General features: G+C 42.8%; 1 protein-coding gene across 7 annotated transcripts in view; it reads left to right on the top strand.

Moving 5' to 3' along the window:
- The first annotated feature begins 3,436 nt into the window (after nt 1-3,436).
- The window catches only part of LOC124031239 (disco-interacting protein 2 homolog B-A-like), an 89,863-nt gene continuing 75,521 nt past the window's right edge, over nt 3,437-17,778 (top strand). For all 7 annotated transcript variants that reach the window (XM_046342280.1, XM_046342285.1, XM_046342284.1 and 4 more), the window contains exon 1: nt 3,437-3,664. In XM_046342280.1, coding sequence (XP_046198236.1) covers nt 3,580-3,664 — 85 coding nt within the window. In that variant the 5' untranslated portion in view covers nt 3,437-3,579. The remainder of the gene's footprint in view (nt 3,665-17,778) is intronic.

Raw genomic sequence — 17,778 nt, 5'->3', positions numbered from 1 at the left:
TGTACTTTGGTGTGAAAATGGCAAATCAATCCCAGAACCACAGCAAAGGACCTTGTGAAGATGCTGGAGGAAACGGGTACAAAAGTATCTATATCCACAGTAAAACGTCATAACCTGAAAGGCCGCTCTGCAAGTAAGAAGCCACTGCTCCAAAACCGCCATTAAAAAAAGCCAGACTACGGTTTGCAACTGCACATGGGGACAAAGATTGTACTTTTTTGAGAAATGTCCTCTGGTCTGATGAAACAAAAATAGAACTGTTTGGCCATAATGACCATTGTTATGTTTGGAGGTGGAGAGGCAAGCCGAAGAACACCATCCCAACCGTGAAGCATGGGGGTGGCAGCATCATGTTTTGGGGGTGCTTTTCTGCAGAAGGGACTGGTGCACTTCACAAAATAGAAATTGTGGCAAAATGGCTTAAGGACAACAGTCAAGGTATTGGAGTGGCTATCCCAAAGCCCTGACCTCAAATCCTATAGAAAATTTGTGGGTAGATCTGAAAAAGTGTGTGCGCGCAAGGAGGCCTACAAACCTGACACAGTTACACCAGATCTGTCAGGAGGAATTGGCCAAAATTCACCCAACGTACTGTGCGAAGCTTGTGGAAGTTAAACAAAAGGCAATGCTACCAAATACTAATTGAATGTATGTAAACTTCTGATCCACTGATCCACTGGGAATGTGATGAAATCAAAACTGAAATAAAAAATTCTCTCTGCTATTATTCTGACATTTCACATTCTTAAAATAAAGTGGGGATCTTAACTGACCTAAAACAGGGATTTTTTGCTAGAATTAAATGTCAGGAATTGTGAAAAGCTGAGTTGAAATGTATTTGGCTGTAAACTTCCAACTTCAACTGTATATAGAAGTGTATGTACATACTCACACACCCGTGACATATACACACACTCGATCAAAGAATGTAGTTTTTGTCTATTTCCAATTCTTCTCTCCCCTGTCTACAGTGTAAATCTCTCCTTACATATTTATCTTGTTTATGCAGCTGTTAATCCTTGGGAAATTCTTTATCATCTTTAGGGCTGAATAAGTGTGAAATATTGTGTGTGCATATTGTTTTCCCCTTGTCATGGAGTGAGCCAAAGTAAGGATACAGTCAGTGTCTGGCCTTTTTTTTTTGACCTCGTAGGAATTATGCTTTCTGGCAATGTGTATGAAACTACTTATTGACTGCATGGATATTAGAGGACACTGATGAAGACTACTGTCTGTGTGCTGGAGTCTGTTAATATTATCGCTGGTTTTAACATACTGCTATTCAAATGACTGATGCAAACAATGATAATGTCCTAATGTAACACTTGAAATGGTTAGGTTTTAGATTATACTTTATGTAATAATCAGCAAACTCTTCATTAGATAAATAATTTACCCAGGCTAAAGTTAGTTGAAGAAAAAGTAGTGCAATATATTTTTATATTCAATATTAATGTTCCTGCGTTTAGCCAAAGCATGTTTAGTGAAGTCAGTGGTAGAATGGGTTGTTCTAATTCAATGAAAATGGTTGAAATTCTAGGTGATCAAAGAAAATGGATATCTGGATTAGGGAACATCTATATTGAGTTATAGATCATGTCTTAGGCTCGGATGCTTTACCCCATTTGAAAAACTACTGTCTATTGGAATATCACTTTAAGACTCTTAATTTGAATATGGCATGAAATGGCAGTGAGAGATGTCCTTTTATGTTTTTACCACTGTCATTTAGCTTTGGGGAATACCATATTGTTTATTTCCTCTAGCTTTTTGTATTTTTTTTATTTTTAACATATCAATATTTTAAAATGTCATTTTATTGCTGTAGCTTCTCCACCCTGTCATGTTACCAGTCCCCTCATGTTCTGTCAATAGGAGGGAAATGTCTGTCTTCAACAGTGTAACCTCTACAAACTATTGTGGAAATTGATTGTCTCTAAGAATGTGTTGAGGGAGTTTTCACAAAAATGTATTCCACCTTAAGGCGGGTGAAATGAACTTGTGTATAGTCTCAACTAATAAACTATCTCCAGCAAAATAAATAATGTAATGGTTTCAGGTTAATCATTTATGCTTCATGCTGAGTATCTCTGTCTGCGTGCCTATCCCCTTGGTGCAGAGCTCCATGACCGAGTAGGAGCAGAAGGGGTGTCTGATCCGGTACTGGCTCATGGTGCTCAGCCACAGGTGCCAAAAACTGGTGGGCCGAGTGGACTGGTTGTCCGAGTACGTAAGTATACACACGGAAAACGAGGTGTGTGTACCAGTGGAGGATGCCGAGGGGAGAACGACTCATAATTTCTGAAACCGAGTGAATGGAATGGCATCAAACACGTGGAAATCATGTAATTGTTGATACCTTTCCATGAATACCACTCTAGTCATTACCACGTGCCCATCCTGGCACTTACTACCATACCCTGTTCAAAGGAACTTAAACATTGTTTCAAGGTTTAAAAATCCTCCTTTAGCCTGACTCCTCTTCATCTACACTGATTGAAGTGGATTTAACAAGTGACATTAATAAGGGATCATAACTTTCTACTGGTTAGTCTGTCATGGAAAGAGCAGGTATTCTTAATGTTTTGTATGTTTGAATATCAGAGACCCTGTGTGTGACTGTAAAGACCGTGAGGTGTGAATCCTAACTTCCACTAAGTAGATTTTTCACTGAGTCTCCCATTGACATTGATGAATGACTAACTGAACATTCAATTTCTGTGGAAGTTAGGATTAGCTCCTAAAATGGTGTACTTCACCATGATTTGTATGAGCTTGGGATGTTCATCTAGTCATGAAATTGAAATAGCTGACTGATGGATATCATGGACCATAGCTTCATAATCATAATTGTTTTAATAGGGCACTGGACCACCACGAGCCAGAATGGCTTCAATGCACCTTGTCATAGATTCTACAAGAGTCTGAAACTCTATTGGAGGGATGCGATGCCAGGTCACCTTATAGTTTGATGAGCATAAATTATGTAAACCATGCCATGGCTATCTCAGTCACCAGATTTCAACCCAATTGAACACTTACCTCACCATCAACAAAACATAAAATAATGTAATTTCTTATGGAGGTGGCATTATCATCCTACCAGGGCATAGCCATGGTAGCCAAAATCATGACCTACCTAGCATTTTTATACATGACTCTGATGGTTTGTAAATTATTAATTAAGCGGATGAACCATACCTGTGTGGAAGCACCTGCTTTCAAAGTTTGTTGTGTCCCCCATTTCACCCATCCCCATCCCCAACTGTTTCCATTATTTTGGCAGTTACCTGTGTGTTCAGTTAGTGGTATACAAACTGCTCTACATTCAGTTGCCACAAAGTAACGCTAGGGGGAGCAGACCGTCTACTGATCTCATGCTCCAGTCACAACAATTAACATGGTCATGTGACAGATTCCTTTGGCGAGATGTTCATCGCTCACAGTTATGGCGGTGTCAGGGAGTCGCAAGGATGGAGTACAATCCACATCTTGATATCTGATTTTTCTCGTTGACCCAGGACCGTATTACCACTTTTCCTTGATTGTTACATACTACTCCGTATTATTCCTGCAACGATGGCGGGCCGAGGCGTGGATATGTCAGCACTACCAAAAGAGGTCAGGGACCAATTGGCGGAGTTGGATTTGGAGCTGTCTGAAGGTAAGGGCTTGGGACAGGGAAAAGAGAAAGAGTTGAAGAGTTGTTGTGTCTGGTAAATGCTCTTATGAGTGTGTCCCAGATAAAAACATCAACAGACACCCGTCCAGTGTCAGTGGCGAGAGCTGCACACACGACTCGCTCGTGCTGTTCTGTTGCCCGGGAGGATGAAAACACTGACTTCATTTTTTAGAAATGTAATTTAATTAGCTGGTTAGTGCCCCAAGAAAATAGGTGTTGGTCTTTATTATTTTCGCATGCAATGTCATAGTGTTAATGACAATATATAGAGATATCACTTATTGGATGAGGCTTTTCTTATGGCTACAGTATTAATCGTATGCTACAGTATATCCCGTGACTGGATGTAATACTTACCACCAGAAGTGTACCTCTCAACGTTAAAACAATCTTCCAATTTGCTTTGCAGTCAGTGCATTTTTCTCGCTAGTCTATAAACTGCCTTCATGTTAATTGCAATATCAAGGAGACCATACAGGTTTTCTTCCTGTCATAGAAATTAGGTCAAAGCTCTCTCCCTCTTCACATGTCTGTTTCTGAAATCATAGTGCTGCTGCAGTGATGCTACACGTTCCATAGAACTACAACAAGGTAGACTGCTAAACTCTCTTGTTTATGTGGGAATGCAGCTTTCACCTTGTTTTGACAAATGGCAATGCTATAATAAATAATATGGTATAATGCAAGTCTCCTACTTAGTTGGTGAATCACAGTATTGCTGGTTCTGTGCTGTGCGGTTCCAACGCGCCTGGGGATAGATTAGTAATGTTATGTTTCGGCTTTGGAGAGGATGTAGAGTACCAGTCAAAAGTTTAGACACAACTACTAATTCCAGATTTTTTCTTTGTGTACTATTTTCTATATTGTAGAATAATAGTGAAGACTTCAAAACTATGAAATAACACACATGGAATCATGTAGTAACCAAAAAAGCGTTAAACAATAATAAAGATATCCTGATAAAAATAAATATCCTATGAATCACATTGTCTATGCATGTCCTGTTTGCAATGAACCTGTATCAATGATCAACTGGTTTGCCCAGAAACTCATGTTGGCAAACTTGAAACATTGTATAAAATATTCCTGTCCCTCACAGTTTCCCAGGGAGCACGGGACGGACACAGCTGTAGGCTATTTGTGCAAGGGATAAGAAGTGATTAGGTATTTGTATGACATTTCCACTGGATCTGAGGATGACATTTTTCCCTTTAATACCAAGTGGTTATCGAAAGGAAGAGAGCTCAAAATATTGTTCAAATACTTTGAGGAACTATTGTCTGTTAATTGATTCTAAAAACAAACTTTGTTTACTTACTTTTAAAAGCTCCACAGCTCATTAGTGGTGGTGAATTAAGACAATCAGAAATACTATCAGACATCCCCAAATGGGCACATTTATAGGCCTACATTTATGCACAGGCCAGGTAGACTAGTCCTACAGTGGGGCAAAAAAGTATTTAGTCAGCCACCAATTGTGCATGTTCTCCCACTTAAGATGAGAGGTCTGTAATTTTCATCAAAAATCAAATCAAATTTTATTTGTCACATACACATGGTTAGCAGATGTTAATGCGAGTGTAGCGAAATGCTTGTGCTTCTAGTTCCGACAATGCAGTGATAACCAACAAGTAATCTAACTAACAATTCCAAAACTACTGTCTTATACACAGTGTAAGGGGATAAATAATATGTACATAAGGATATATGAATGAGTGATGGTACAGAGCAGCATACAGTAGATGGTATTGAGTACAGTATATACATATGAGATGAGTATGTAGACAAAGTAAACAAAGTGGCATAGTTAAAGTGGCTAGTGATACATGTATTACATAAGGATGCAGTCGATGATGTAGAGTACAGTATATACGTATGCATATGAGATGAATAATGTAGGGTAAGTAACATTATATAAGGTAGCATTGTTTAAAGTGGCTAGTGATATATTTACATAATTTCCCATCAATTCCCATTATTAGAGTGGCTGGAGTTGGGTCAGTGTCAATGACAGTGTGTTGGCAGCAGCCACTCAATGATAGTGGTGGCTGTTTAACAGTCTGGCCTTGAGATAGAAGCTGTTTTTCAGTCTCTCGGTCCCAGCTTTGATGCACCTGTACTGACCTCGCCTTCTGGATGATAGCGGGGTGAACAGGCAGTGGCTTGGGTGGTTGATGTCCTTGATGATCTTTATGGCCTTCCTGTAACATCGGGTGGTGTAGGTGTCCTGGAGGGCAGGTAGTTTGCCCCCGGTGATGCGTTGTGCAGACCTCACTACCCTCTGGAGAGCCTTACGGTTGAGGGCGGAGCAGTTGCCGTACCTGGCGGTGATACAGCCCGCCAGGATGCTCTCGATTGTGAGTGCTTTTGGTGACAAGCCAAATTTCTTCAGCCTCCTGAGTTTGAAGAGGCGCTGCTGCGCCTTCTTCACGACGCTGTCAGTGTGAGTGGACCAATTCAGTTTGTCTGTGATGTGTATGCCGAGGAACTTAAAACTTGCTACCCTCTCCACTACTGTTCCATTGATGTGAATAGGGGGGTGTTCCCTCTGCTGTTTCCTTAAGTCCACAATCATCTCCTTAGTTTTCTTGACGTTGAGTGTGAGGTTATTTTCCTGACACCACACTCCGAGGGCCCTCACCTCCTCCCTGTAGGCCGGCTCGTCGTTGTTGGTAATCAAGCCTACCACTGTTGTGTCATCCGCAAACTTGATGATTGAGTTGGAGGCGTGCGTGGCCACGCAGTCGTGGGTGAACAGGGAGTACAGGAGAGGGCTCAGAACGCACCCTTGTGGGGCCCCCGTGTTGAGGATCAGCGGGGAGGAGATGTTGTTGCCTACCATCACCACCTGGGGGCGGCCCGTCAGGAAGTCCAGTACCCAGTTGCACAGGGCGGGGTAGAGACCCAGGGTCTCGAGCTTGATGACGAGCTTGGAGGATACTATGGTGTTGAATGCCGAGCTGTAGTCGATGAACAGCATTCTCACATAGGTATTCCTCTTGTCCAGGTGGGTTAGGGCAGTGTGCAGTGTGGTTGAGATTGCATCGTCTGTGGACCTATTTGGGCGTTAAGCAAATTGGAGTGGGTCTAGGGTGTCAGGTAGGGTGGAGGTGATATGGTCCTTGACTAGTCTCTCAAAGCACTTCATAATTTGTAAGTCGCTCTGGATAAGAGCGTCTGCTAAATGACGTAAATGTAAATGATGACGGAAGTGAGTGCTACGGGGCGGTAGTCGTTTAGCTCAGTTACCTTAGCTTTCTTGGGAACAGGAACAATGGTGGCCCTCTTGAAGCATGTGGGAACAGCAGACTGGTATAGGGATTGATTGAATATGTCCGTAAACACACCGGCCAGCTGGTCTGCGCATGCTCTGCGCGGCTGGGGATGCCGTCTGGGCCTGCAGCCCTGCGAGGGTTAACACGTTTAAATGTCTTACTCACCTCGGCTGCAGTGAAGGAGAGACAGCATGTTTTCGTTGCAGGCCGTGTCAGTGGCACTGTATTGTCCTCAAAGCGGGCAAAAAAGTTATTTAGTCTGCCTGGGAGCAAGACATCCTGATCCGTGACTGGGCTGGGTTTCTTCTTGTAGTCCGTGATTGACTGTAGACCCTGCCATATGCCTCTTGTGTCTGAGCCGTTGAATTGAGATTCTACTTTGTCTCTGTACTGACGCTTAGCTCGTTTAATAGCCTTGCGGAGGGAATAGCTGCACTGTTTGTATTCGGTGATGTTGCCAGACACCTTGCCCTGATTAAACGCAGTGGTTCGCGCTTTCAGTTTCATGCGAATGCTGCCATCAATCCACGGTTTCTGGTTAGGGAATGTTTTTACCGTTGCTATGGGAACGACATCTTCAACGCACGTTCTAATGAACTCGCACACCGAATCAGCGTATTCGTCAATATTTTTATCTGACGCAATACGAAAGAATACGAAAGAATGCTGAGTTGCATCCAAATAACATCATACCTACTGTGAAGCCTGGGGGTGGAAACATCATGCTTTAGGGCTGTTTTTCTGCAAAGGGACCAGGACGACTGATCCGTGTAAAGGAAAGAATGAATGCGGCCATGTATCGTGAGATTTTGAGTGAAAACCTCCTTCCATCAGCAAGGGCATTGAAGATGAAATGTGGCTTCGTAAGAAGCATTTCAAGGTCCTGGAGTGGCCTAGCCAGTCTCCAGATCTCAACCCCATAGAACATCTTTGGAGACAGCAGCACCGTGCTGGTCTATAATAATAGCTTTCCCTTCACACAGCATGCATTAAATATTTTTCTCCCTCATCAATATATACACAATACCCCATAATGACAGAGCGAAAACAGGTTTTTAGGAATATTAGCAAATGTATAAAAAAACAAGATTCGAAATACCTTATTTACATAAGTATTCAGAACCTTTGCTATGAGACTCAATTGTTCTCAGGTGAATCCTGTTTCCATTGTACATACTTCCAATGGTTCTACAAATTGATTGGAGTCCACTTGTAGTAAAATCAATTGATTGGACATGATTTGGAAAGGCACACACCTGTCTAAATAAGGTCCCACAGTTGACAGTGCATGTCAGAGCAAAAACCAAGCCATGAGGTCAAAGGAGTTGTCCATAGAGCTTCGAAACACTATTGTGTCGCGGCACAGATCTGAGGAAGGGTACCAAAAGAATTATGAGGCATCGAAGGTCCCAAAGAACACAGTGGCTTTCATCATTCTTCAATGGAAGAAGTTTGAAACCACCAAGACTTCCTAGAGATGGCCGCCCGGCCCAAACTGAGCAATCGGTGGAGAAGGGTCTTGGTCAGGGAGATGACCAAGAACTCCCATTCATGGAGATGGGAGAACCTTCCAGATTGAAGCGGGCACATGACATCCCGCTTGAATATTGCCAAAAGGCACCTAAAGGACTCTCAGACCATGAGAAACAACATTCTCTGGTCTGATGAAACCAAGATTGAACTCTTTGGCCTGAATGTCAAGGGACCCGTCTGGAGGAAACCATGCACCATCCCTACGGTGAAACATGGTGGTGATGTTTTTCAGCGACATGGACTGGAAGACTAGTCAGGATCGAGAGAAAGATGAACGGAGAAAAGTATAGAGAGATCCTTGATGAAAACCTGCCCCAGAGCACTCAGACTGGGGTGAAGGTTCTCCTTCCAACAGGACAATGACCCTAAACACACACTCCCTCTTCAACACGATCAAACACCTAAAAATACAAAACGATTGAATCAATTTTAGAATAAGGCTGTAACGTAACAAAATGTGGCAAAGACTAGGGGTCTGAATACTTTCCGAATGCACTGTATACTGTATCCAAGGCTCAGTAAATTTTGTTTGGGAGTCATTGTTTGGGGACCCTGAAGAAGGCACAGTGATGCCGAAACATTGGTGTTTTTTTACCAAATAAATTACTGGGAGGTTATATAATATACACTACCGTTCAAAAGTTTGGGGTCACTTTTTTTTTTTTAAAGAAAAGCAAATTTTGTATCCATTAAAACAACATCAAATTGATCAGAAATACAGTATAGACATTGTTAATGTTGTAAATGACTATTGTAGCTGTAAATGGCTGATTTTGAATGGAATTTCTACATAGGAGTACAGAGGTCCATTATCAACAGCCTGTGTTCCAATAGCACGTTGTGTTAGCTAATCAAAGTTTATAACTTTAAAAAACAAATTAATCATTAGAAAACCCTTTTGCAATTATGTTAGCACAGCTGAAAAATGTTGGTCTGATTAGAGAAGCAATACAACTGGCCTTCTTTAGACTAGTTGAGTATCTGGAGCATCAGCATTTGTGAGTTTGATTACAGGCTCAAAATGGTCAGAAACAAACACCTTTTTTCTGAAACTTGTCAGTCTATTCTTGTTCTGAGAAATTAAGGCTATTCCATGCGAGAAATTGCCAAGAAACTGAAGACCTCGTACAACGCTGTGAACTAATCCCTTCACAGAACAGCGGAAACTGGCTCTAACAAGAATAGAAAGAGGAGTGGGAGGCCCAGGTGCACAACTGAGCAAGAGGACAAGTACATCTAGTTTGAGAAACAGACGCCTCACAAGTCCTCAACTGGCAGCTTTATTAAATAGTACCCACAAAACACCAGTCTCAACGTCAACAGTGACGAGGCGACTCCAGGATACTCTCCGGGGTAACAAACCACAAGCAAATAAAAACAACTTCCTCAATAAGATGTGTGAAATCTGTTTTATCTCGATCAAATCAATTAGATTCAATTGTTTGAATGTCACAGGGCACTTCTGAAAAGGCCAGAGCGATGGAGGAGCCCTAGTTCACTGTAACATACGGTGGGTGACCTCACTTTTACATGACAGTGTGGCCTTGTTAATAATAGACATAAATTAACAGTTTGGCTAATGAGGTTAAGGAGGGGTGAAGCTCTGTTTAGGAGAGAGAGTAGCTATCTATTAATAATGGCATGGCACATTTTATGATGTACTACATACACAGACTGTCACTATTTTTCTGCTGTGTGTGCAAATCAATTGGAAATGTTTGAGAGTGTGTCGTTGTGTGGCATACACTGGTTGATTGAGTGAGTCGCACAATATGGGATTTTTGTTTACAGGTTTTTACCTTTATTAAAATGTATCCCAGATACATGTTTATTAGCATATGTAGTACTTTGAATGATGAGTGTTGAAATAACCTGGAGCTGTTGTGTTCTGCCTCCAGTATGAGGGGTTTACTCCTTCCCTTCAGCCTTGTAGCCCTCAGCTAGTCCACTGACACTCGCACAGGTTCCATTTTGAGCTCCAGCAGCACAACATCCATTAATTGATTCACCACAAAGAGAATGCTGCCTCATTAATCCAACCACACTGAGCCATGATCAGATGCCCGGACCAGAGTGGCCATGTTTGTAGTTCCATCAGGCTGCTGGTGGTTGAAGTATAACTGTAGCTTTAGTAGTTAACTAGAGTCAGTTAAGACTTCAGCAGCACAGTGACTCAATAGAAAGTCAACACCCCCAGTGTGGCCATCACTCATCTCTGTCACAGCAGTGAAGGGAGGACGACACTGTACTGAACATCCAACAGTCTGCCCCACTCATGTCAAAGCTGGTACTGTAAGCACATAGCCTATTCTCTATTATCTATGTTTTGGGGAGTACTTTATCAGTATTATGCACAAAAACACATCTTAATCAATTTTATTGGATTGTCAGTAATACTACATTGTATGGAGTAGTAGCAGTCTTCTTAATGTTTCTCGAGCATATCCTTTACATTTCTAATAATCAGCCCATTGTTGTCACTCTGTGCCAAAGACAGGACTGCCATGGCAACAAATACAGGAAATATGCACCATCAGCATATTTTAGCATCAGTAGGTGTGGTGCATTGTGTGTGTCAGTAGTGGTGGTGCATTGTGTGTGTCAGTAGGTGTGGTGCATTGTGTGTGTCAGTAGGTGTGGTGCATTGTGTGTGTCTGTAGGTGTGGTGCATTGTGTGTGTCGGTAGTGGTGGTGCATTGTGTGTGTCAGTAGTGGTGGTGCATTGTGTGTGTCGGTAGGTGTGGTGCATTGTGTGTGTCAGTAGTGGTGGTGCATTGTGTGTGTCAGTAGTGGTGGTGCATTGTGTGTGTCAGTAGTGGTGGTGCATTGTGTGTGTCAGTAGGTGTGGTGCATTGTGTGTGTCAGTAGTGGTGGTGCATTGTGTGTGTCAGTAGGTGTGGTGCATTGTGTGTGTCAGTAGTGGTGATGCATTGTGTGTGTCAGTAGGTGTGGTGCATTGTGTGTGTCAGTAGGTGTGGTGCATTGTGTGTGTCAGTAGTGGTGGTGCATTGTGTGTGTCAGTAGTGGTGGTGCATTGTGTGTGTCAGTAGGTGTGGTGCATTGTGTGTGTCAGTAGTGGTGGTGCATTGTGTGTGTCAGTAGGTGTGGTGCATTGTGTGTGTCAGTAGTGGTGATGCATTGTGTGTGTCAGTAGGTGTGGTGCATTGTGTGTGTGTTAAGTTCTCTAACACCGGTGACTGTGGAAACAATGGGAGCCATTGAGAGGATCAAAGCCATGGTGGCTGGGAGCTCGGCTGGAATTTAGACCACAATCCTTTGTGTGTTTTTTAAGCTTCTCAAATTACCACACACACACACACACACACACACACACACACACACACACACACACACACACACACACACACACACACACACACACACACACACACACACACACACACACACACACACACACACACACACACACACACACACACACACAGAGACAGAGACAGACAATGTGTGCCCCTTTGCCTGGTTTTGGTGTCCCCTTGCCTGGTCTCCAAGGCCTGTGTGTATAACAGTATTATAGTATGGTGTAAGTGGTATAATGCTTTGATAAGAGCTGAGTGGATATGACTCCCCTTTGGCTTTGCTCTGGGCCCTGTCTCTGTCCCAGTGTGGAATCTAGTGTCTAGTGTGTGTTTGTCCAGTCATCTGTATATGTTTTTGTCTGTGTTCTGTCTGTGTTGCTGTGGGAGGAGAGGCAGATTTTTCAGCACAGCAGCCTGTTCCATGCTGAGTGGAGAGCGGGAGAGAGAGAGAGCTTAAGGAAATATTTGACTATGCACAGACTCAGTGAGCATAGCCTTGCTATTGAGAAAGGCCGACGTAGGCAGACCTGGCGCTCAAGAGAAGACAGGCTATGTGCACACTGCCCTCAAAATGAGGTGGAAACTGAGCTGCACTTCCTAACCTGCCCAATGTATGACCATATTAGAGAAACATATTTCCCTCAGATTACACAGATAATTTGAAAACAAACCCGATTTTGATAGTCTCCCATATCTACTGGGTGAAATACCACAGCATGGGCTTTATTGGCATGGGAAACATATGTTAACATTGCCAAAGCAAGTGAGGTAGATATATAGAGAGAGAGAGAGAGAGAGAGAGAGAGAGAGAGAGAGAGAGAGAGAGAGAGAGAGAGAGAGAGAGAGAGAGAGAGAGAGAGAGAGAGAGAGAGAGAGAGAGAGAGAGAGAGAGAGAGAGAGAGAGAGAGAGAGAGAGAGAGAGAGAGAGAGAGAGAGAGAGAGAGAGAGAGAGAGAGAGAGAGAGAGAGAGAGAGAGAGAGAGAGAGAGAGAGAGAGAGAGAGAGAGAGAGAGAGATTACTCACTCACTCTGTGCTTGAGTCTCCCAATCTAGGTCACAGAGCATCAAGAGGCAACATGCCTGGCTCATTTAGCCCTCTGAGTCACAGTGTGACAGCACTGCTACTGGGGATCTTCCTCTCTCCCATTTTCTCTCTATTTTTTATTTTTCTATCCATCTCTCTCTCCTTCACTATCCATTTTTTTCTTTCTCTCTCCATTGAAAAGCTCATTAACTGTGACAGAAGCTGTTCACTGATCTCCAGCCATATATAAAGGCAATAAAACGCCAAATGTAGAAGGAAGGACAGCTCTACACTCAGTGTGTGGTACCTATTGTGGAAGAACTGTTTGAAATGTCCAGAGGAGTTCTCTGTTTTGCAAATTAAACATTTGTGTTACTTAATAGCATTCATCTCACGCTCCCAGAAACATTATAAAACACACACTATTTATCTCTTTGTTCTGGTGTGTGAATACAGTTTTTTTCAGGCTTTTGCTCTTTGGCTGTAAGGAGAGTGAATAATTCAGATGTGTCTATGGAAGCCCACAGGGGTGAGGCAGGCTCTCTAGTTGAATTGCAGACACACACACATGGGCGCCTGTATATATATATTTCTCTGTATATATCAATGATGTTGCTCTTGCTGCGGGCGATTCCCTGATCTCCCTCTACGCAGACGACACCATTCTGTATACTTCTGGCCCTTCCTTGGACACTGTGCTATCTAACCTCAAAACGAGCTTCAATGCCATACAACACTCCTTCCGTGGCCTCCAACTGCTCTTAAACGCTAGTAAAACCAAATGCATGCTTTTCAACCGCTCAACCGTGCTGCCTGCACCCGCACAGCCGACTAGCATCACCACCCTGGATGGTTCCGACCTAGAATATGTGGACATCTGTAAGTACCTAGGTGTCTGGCTAGACTGTAAACTCTCCTTCCAGACTCATCAAACATCTACAATCCAAAATCAATTTATTCTATTTCGCAACAAAGCCTCCTTCACTCACACCGCCAAACTTACCCTAGTAAAACTGACTATCCTACCGATCCTCAACTTCGTCGATGTCATCTACAAAATAGCTTCCAATACTCTACTCAGCAAACTAGATGCAGTTTATCACAGTGCCATCCGTTTTGTTACTTAAGCACCTTATACCACCCACCACTGCGACCTGTATGCTCTAGTCGGCTGGCCCTCGCTACATATTCGTCACCAGACCCACTGGCTCCAGGTCATCTACAAGTCCATGCTAGGTAAAGCTCTGCCTTATCTCAGTTCACTTGTCACGATGGCAACACCCATCCGTAGCACGTGCTCCAGGAGGTGTATCTCACTGATCATCCCTAAAGCCAACACCTAATTTGGCCGCCTTTCCTTCCAGTTCTCTGCTGCATGTGACTTGAACGAATTGCAAAAATTGCTGAAGTTGGAGACTTATTTCCCTCACTAACTTTAAACATCTGCTATCTGAGCAGCTAACCGATCGCTGCAGCTGTACATAGTCCATCTGTAAATAGCCCACCCAATTTACCTACCTCATCCCCATACTGTTTTTATTTATTTACTTTTTTGCTCTTTTGCACACCAGTAGCTCTACTTGCACATGATCATGTATCACTCCAGTGTTAATCTGCTAAATTGTAATTATTCGCCTACCTCCTCATGCCTTTTGCACACAATGTATATAGACTCTTTTTCTACTGTGTTATTGACTTGTTTATTGTTTACTCCATGTGTAACTCTGTGTTGTTGTCTGTTCACACTGCTATGCTTTATCTTGGCCAAGTCGCAGTTGTAAATGAGAACTTGTTCTCAACTAGCCTACCTGGTTAAATAAAGGTGAAATAAAATAAAATTAAAGCACCTTCCTAATATTGAGTTGCACCTCTTGCCTTTTGCCTTCAGAACAGCCTCAATTTGTCGGGGCATGAACTCTACAAGGTGTCAAAAGCGTTCCACAGGGATGCTTGTCTATATTGAATCCAATGCTTACCACAGTTGTGTTAAGTTGCCTGGATATCCTTTGGGTGGTGGACCATTCTTAATACACACAGGAAACCGGTGAGTGTGAAACCCAGCAGCGTTTTAGTTCTTGACACAAACCGGCGATCTTGGCACCTACTACCACACCCTGTTCAAAGGCACTTACATTTTTAGTCTTGCCTGTTCGCCCTCTGAATGGCACACATACACAATCCATGTCTCAATTGTCCCAAGGCTTAAAAATCTTTCATTTATTTGTCTCCTCCCCTTCATCTACACTGATTGAGGTGGATTTAACCATTAACAGCAGTAATTGATCATAGTTTCCCATGGATTCACATAGTCAGTCTATGTCATGGAAAGAGGTGTCCTTAATGTCTTGTATTCTTAATGTATATTCAGTCAATAAAAAAACAACCGTAATATGAACTGGTTATATTATATCGGTAAACACAATCTTCAGAAAAGCAGTTACCTCAGCAGTGGCGCAGCCTTGTTTTGTTCATTTAGCAGAGAAGACCCTCTTATTTCCCGAGCCCTTATTACAGTCAAAGTGCACCTACAGTAGAACAACTACAGTGCCTTCAGAAAGTATTCACACCCCTTGACCTTTTCCACATTGTGTTGTTACAGCCTATGTGAGAATGCTGTTCATCGACTACAGCTCGGCATTCAACACCATAGTACCCTCCAAGCTCGTCATCAAGCTCGAGACCCTGGGTCTCGACCCCGCCCTGTGCAACTGGGTACTGGACTTCCTGACGGGCCGCCCCCAGGTGGTGAGGGCAGACAACAACATCTCCACCCCGCTGATCCTCAACACTGGGGCCCCACAAGGGTGCGTTCTGAGCCCTCTCCCGTACTCCCTGTTCACCCACGACTGCGTGGCCACGCACGCCTCCAACTCAATCATCAAGTTTGCGGACGACACAACAGTGGTAGGCTTGATTACCAACAACGACGAGACGGCCTACAGGGAGGAGGTGAGGGCCCTCGGAGTGTGGTGTCAGGAAAATAACCTCACACTCAACGTCAACAAAACTAAGGAGATGATTGTGGACTTCAGGAAACAGCAGAGGGAACACCCCCCTATCCACATCGATGGAACAGTAGTGGAGAGGTTAGCTAGTTTTAAGTTCCTCGGCATACACATCACAGACAAACTGAATTGGTCCACTCACACAGACAGCATCGTGAAGAAGGCGCAGCAGCGCCTCTTCAACCTCAGGAGGCTGAAGAAATTCGGCTTGTCACCAAAAGCACTCACAATCGAGAGCATACTGGCGGGCTGTATCACCGCCTGGTACGGCAACTGCTCCGCCCACAACCGTAAGGCTCTCCAGAGGGTAGTGAGGTCTGCACAACGCATCACCGGGGGCAAACTACCTGCCCTCCAGGACACCTACACCACCCGATGTTACAGGAAAGCCATAAAGATCATCAAGGACAACAACCACCCAAGCCACTGCCTGTTCACCCCACTATCATCCAGAAGGCGAGATCAGTACAGGTGCACCAAAGCTGGGACCGAGAGACTGAAAAACAGCTTCTATCTCAAAGCCACCAGACTGTTAAACAGCCACCACTAACATTGAGTGGCTGCTGCCAACACACTGACACTGACTCAACTCCAGCCACTTTAATAATGGGAATTGATGGGAAATGATGTAAAATATATAACTAGCCACTTTAAACAATGCTACCTAATATAATGTTACATACCCTACATTATTCATCTCATATGCATACGTATATACTGTATTCTATATCATCTACTGCATCCTTACTTAATACATGTATCACTAGCCACTTTAACTATGCCACTTTGTTTACATACTCATCTCATATGTATATACTGTACTTGATACCATCTACTGTATCTTGTCTATGCTGCTCTGTACCATCACTCATTCATATATCTTTATGTACATATTCTTTATCCCCTTACACTGTGTATAAGACAGTAGTTTTGGAATTGTTAGTTAGATTACTTGTTGGTTATTACTGCATTGTCGGAACTAGAAGCACAAGCATTTCGCTACACTCGCATTAACATCTGCTAACCATGTGTATGTGACAAATAAAATTGGATTTGATTTTAATTTAAAATGGGTTTAATTTAGATTTTTTATTTTTAAATCACTGGCCTCTACAATACCCCATAATGTCAAGAGGAATCACGTTTTTAGAAATGTTATCAAATGTTATTAAAAATTAAAAGCTGAGAGAAATAAGAAACCCACACACGGCTCTTTAATAAGCTTTATGTGTCGGCCTCACGGCCTTCGTCAGAGCTTTTTTTTTTCAAATGAAAAGCTGAAATGTCTTGATTCAATAAGTATTCAATCTCTTTGTTAATGCAAGCCTAAATATGTTCCGGTGTAAAAATGTGCTTAACAAGTCACATAAGTTGCATGGACTCACTGTGTGCAGTAATAGTGTTTAACATGATTTTTGAATGACTACCTCATCTCTGTACCCCACACATACAATTATCTGGAAGGTCAGTCAAGCATTGAATTTCCAACACAGATTCAGCACAGGTTTTCCAATACCTCACAAAGAAGGGCACCTATTGGTAGATGGGTATAAATAAATAAAGAACGGACATTGAATATCCCTGTGAGCATGGTGAAGTTATTAATTACACCTTGGATGGTGTATCAGTACACTCAGTCACTACAAAGAAACAGGCGTCCTTCCTAACTCAGTTGCCAGAGAGGAAGTAAACTGCTCAGGGATTTCACCATAAGGTCAATGGTGACTTTAAAAATGTTAGAGTTTAATGGCTGTGATAGGAGAAAACTGAGGATGGATCATCAACATTGGAGTTACGACACAATACTAACGTAATTGACAGAGTGAAAAGAAGGAAGACTACAGAATAAAAATATTTTTATTCTGTACAGTCTTTTGCTTTGCAACAAGGCTAAGCAATGAACTTTTTGTCTTGAATACAAAGTGTTATCTTTGGGGCAAATC

This window comes from Oncorhynchus gorbuscha, linkage group LG03 (assembly GCF_021184085.1).
Source record: "Oncorhynchus gorbuscha isolate QuinsamMale2020 ecotype Even-year linkage group LG03, OgorEven_v1.0, whole genome shotgun sequence".
Lineage (NCBI taxonomy): Eukaryota > Metazoa > Chordata > Actinopteri > Salmoniformes > Salmonidae > Oncorhynchus > Oncorhynchus gorbuscha.
This window is presented reverse-complemented; position numbering and strand designations above follow the sequence as displayed.